The sequence below is a fragment of the Drosophila miranda genome, chromosome XR (genome assembly GCF_003369915.1).
Source record: "Drosophila miranda strain MSH22 chromosome XR, D.miranda_PacBio2.1, whole genome shotgun sequence".
NCBI lineage: Eukaryota > Metazoa > Arthropoda > Insecta > Diptera > Drosophilidae > Drosophila > Drosophila miranda.
Genome location: NC_046674.1, coordinates 46,773,113 through 46,777,422, shown reverse-complemented (window position 1 = coordinate 46,777,422; position 4,310 = coordinate 46,773,113). Strand labels below are relative to the sequence as shown.

The 4,310-nt window shown below is 33.4% G+C and overlaps 1 protein-coding gene across 1 annotated transcript; it reads left to right on the top strand.

Annotated features, from left to right (window-relative positions):
• Positions 1–533: 533 nt before the first annotated feature.
• On the top strand, positions 534–3,948 carry LOC117186766 (gamma-aminobutyric acid receptor subunit beta-like). The gene is made up of 3 exons (XM_033387991.1): positions 534–1,031; positions 1,201–1,422; positions 1,475–3,948. Exons 1-3 carry the CDS (start codon positions 554–556, stop codon positions 1,648–1,650), a joined length of 876 nt encoding a protein of 291 aa, XP_033243882.1. The 5' UTR covers positions 534–553; the 3' UTR covers positions 1,651–3,948.
• The last annotated feature ends 362 nt before the right edge of the window (positions 3,949–4,310 follow it).

The window sequence follows — 4,310 nt, the reverse complement described above, 5'->3', positions numbered from 1 at the left end:
TCAAATACACAAATGCATAAATATAAACTTAATAGCGTGTATTCGAATTTGACGGCCTCCGAACATTTTGTTGATCTGAATAAAAGGCTTTAGCTGCGGATGACATAAAATTAAAAAGAAGCTACCTATTTTTCAAAATATGCATGGAACTCAAGAAATTCAGATATCATCTCTTGAAGTGGAACAGCTTTGTTCACGTTCTTGGGAAGACCCTATAAAAAAGTAAAGTAAACATTTTTTTTTTTAGTTTATATGGATGCAACAGAAAGTTAGATCACAGAAACACGTTGCGATCGAATAAATAAAAGAAGAAAGAAAGAGATAAGATGGAGTGCAGGAATATATCTTATAGCTTGGGGTAATACATTTTAATTTCTTGTATCTTAAATCTTATATCTATTAGCTATTAATATTATTAATTTTATTATTCTTTTATCAATTATTAATATACTGATAAGAATTATAATATAATATTAGTATTAATATATAGGGCTCAAATGAATAATTATCTGCAATCTTTTACGCAGATGGATATACGGTCAGCGATGTGGTCATGTACTGGAAGCCAACACCAGTGCGTGGTGTGGAAGACGCAGAACTGCCCCAGTTCACTATTATTGGTTATGAAACAAATGATCGGAAAGAGCGGCTCGCCACTGGAGTGTATCAGCGCCTGTCCCTTTCATTCAAATTGCAACGAAACATCGGTTATTTTGTATTTCAGACTTATCTTCCTAGCATACTAATCGTCATGCTGTCATGGGTTTCATTTTGGATTAATCACGAGGCGACAAGTGCAAGGGTTGCTTTGGGAATTACCACGGTGCTGACTATGACAACGATCAGCACTGGCGTTCGTAGTTCATTGCCTCGAATATCTTATGTAAAGGCTATTGATATCTACCTTGTGATGTGTTTCGTATTCGTCTTTGCCGCGCTTCTTGAATACGCGGCCGTTAACTACACGTACTGGGGAAAACGAGCAAAAAAAAAGATAAAGAAACTCAAGGACTGTGATCGACAAAAGATAGGTAACTTTTAAATTATACTTATCTTTTTGAAAAAAATTAATATACCATGTAAAACGTGTGCCATTCCTGTCTGTAAGAGTCCATTACAGACAATAAAACAGTCAACAAAATTTAAATTTGAGATGCCTTTCATTAATAAAATATCTTTGAATATAATCATGATCTATAGGTAAATGTGAAAGATCTGTAACGTGTTCAACGACAGAAGACATAATTGAGCTTCAGGATGTACGCATGAGCCCCATACCTTCGTTACGGAAAAGTAATTATAATGCGACTATTGGCTCTATTGGCACCGAGACCTTAAACTTGGCCAAGTTTCCGCCAAGTTTTCGAATTACGCGCAACTATGGCACTGCACGTAACCAACTGCGACATCGTTCACAGAGGGGTAAGCTACTTCAATTATTGAGTTGCATTTAATTTTTACATTATGTATTCAGGAATCTCAACTAGACCTCGCATGTTGCATGCAATAAAAAAAAGCGCATCTGCCATCAAAGCCACTATACCGAAGATCAAAGATGTGAACATAATTGATAAGTACTCGAGGATGATATTTCCTATCAGTTTTCTTGCATTCAATCTTGGATATTGGTTATTTTACATATTGGAATGATAGAGTGCATTTTTTTGCGCAAACCGACGTTTTCTCATTTACTTGGGGGTCAATAAATGTTTAATGAATAACACTGTAATACACTGTAATAAAAAATACTTAGCACGAGATAAAAATTAGGATACAATATAAACCAAAATTTTTGTTTTTAATTTGGTGGCTGCGCAGTTTTACATTTTTCAAGTCGGCATCTACAGCTTTCTATCACTATGCAAAAACATATTTACGTTTCAAACCAAACCGATTGTTTATCGTTCAATACCGTAAGGTACCCACCCAACATACCATTTTATCTTTAACGACCTTTAAAACTCACAATTTTAGTGTTTTTTATGAAAAAACGGTCGTATTTCAGTAACGGAATTTAACGTTAAATTTCAGCATTAGAAATTTGGTTCAAACGGCATCACCTTATATGTACGTATCAAAGAACAAAAATAAAGCCCAAGAAATAATTTGTAAAGCCGTTTTATGGAAACGAACTAAAAATTAAATGAAAGGCTATACATTTATTTAACAAACCATAATTATAATGAATATCAGGACTTTAGATGTCGAATGAATATTATGAAATTCCAAAAAGTCACCAAAAGCAGGTTTTCAATTTTTTAAAAAGATTTTGCCGGTATAAGCCATTATCCCAAGTCCCAAAAAATTGCCAATTAACGTCGAATCGCAAATTGGCATTCTCCGGTCTACGCAAATCGTTGGATATTAACAATTTAAATACAGTTGGTAATGAGCTTTCAAAAATGAACTGCACATTGAATACATGTATGTATGTAAATCCAAATTTGTATGGGCGGAAAAAATTATTAACCTACATCTTTGCTTGTGTTTTAAATTGATATATCGTATAAATAATTGGAAATTTATGTTAGCGTATCTTTTAATATATAATAAAATTATTTACAATCAAATCAAATATAATCACACCAAAACAACAAAAACTTGCGATTACCCGATGACCGATAAATATCGATATCAATTGTTGGCAGTAGCCACTGACAGATGTCGTCTGTCCTTTCATTCACAAGTTTTTTTTTTTTTTATTTCATATAATACGACTCCGAAAACGAAATAAATATTTAACTACAATATTTTAATTTCCAAATAACAAAGAAATTTTTTTATTAAACTTTATTAAGCTCTATTGATAAAAAGAAGTTGCAAAACCCGGAATTCGTACGAATTTTTCCAAAATCGTAATCACAAGAGAGCGAAAACCGGCTGCATATTCCAAGTTCGAAGTATGTGGATTTGATCTACTCAACCAGGCATACAATTGTCTTGTGCAAAGTACATTCCAAAAGTTTTACTTTGGCACACGGAGTTATGGTTCAAATTCAAACCTTAATTCTAACCATAAACCAGGAGCCCCAAACTTATTGGAAGCAGCAAATCTGATTCCATAGTTCTATTGACTATTTATTACATATGTATGTACATACATAGTGTAATCGACTACCCCAGACCTCGGATCCCGACCAGCACCTGTCGGCTACATAGAAGCTATCTATGTGTTACAAAAGTTGTTATAACCCTGCAGTACGGGTCATCGATGACTTAGCTGCTGACACGTCGATGACCGCTTCACTACCCCCGATGACATAGTTGATGACCGGCCATACGCTGAGCTGTTTACTTTAACATGGAGATGTCATCGAGCATTGCCGAAAAATCATGCACTTAATAAGCGATGATTTTTCACGAAAAATCATCCATTTAATATAAAAAAGTAATACATTCAATTGTTTATTTTTCCAATTAGTTTTATTTATTAAAAACTATTATTAATTATTGTCTAAGGATGCCAGAGCTTTGTATTTTTTGTCCCTTGCGCCCTTTTGAAAATAGCTATTCTTAATATTGTGAATAGCCTTCCTAATCACTTTATCTGCTGGCTCGTTGGGTATTTTCATCTTCACCGCCACTGAAATAATATGGATATGTTAATTAGTTAATTATTATGTTTTTTTAAAGTTTTTTTTTAAACCTACATTCTACATTCTTTATTCTTCTTTTATTCCCGAGAATAAGAGAAGAATAAAGAAATATAATGTGAATGCAGCGAAACAGCGGCAGCTCACGAACCTCGACCGCTGAAGCCTTCAAATTTGTCAGAGTATGGCAGCAGAGTAGTTTGCGATCTATTTAATAATAATTTGATGGTTGTTTAGTTTAATATGGTTTATCGTAGCAAATAGTAAATAAATATTGCGGCAGAAATATAGCCAGATTTAGTGATTATTTGGAACATTAGATCAAGATGATAAAGTCGAATTAGAAGGGAAAATAAACAATCTGGCTAGCCACAGTGTTCAAGCTAAAGAATTAAACTTAGTAATTCAAGCAGTAAATTCTGGCATAGAAGTTGTCAATAAATTAAACAAGGATAATGATAGAAATAAGCAACTAGAGATATTAATATTTAACCTTCAACATTTTACAGAGTACATAGAGGATATTGAATTAGGCATGCAGCTAACAAGATTAGGGATCTTTAATCCAAAATTATTGAGGCAGGATTACCTGAAACACATCGATTCAGAGAAATTATTAAATATCAAAACATCTACCTGGTTGAAAACAGACACTAACGAAATACTAATAATTTCCAACATCCCACGAGAGATCAGAAATATTCCTATACTTAAAAT

Bases quoted from the DNA above. Each gene is read 5' to 3' on its own strand.
- LOC117186766 (XM_033387991.1), top strand. From the start codon at position 554: ATGTACTGGAAGCCAACACCAGTGCGTGGTGTGGAAGACGCAGAACTG. The intron at 1,032-1,200 runs GTAACTTTTAAA...CATGATCTATAG, and splicing joins CTGTGATCGACAAAAGATAG to GTAAATGTGAAAGATCTGTA. The intron at 1,423-1,474 runs GTAAGCTACTTC...TTATGTATTCAG, and splicing joins GCGACATCGTTCACAGAGGG to GAATCTCAACTAGACCTCGC.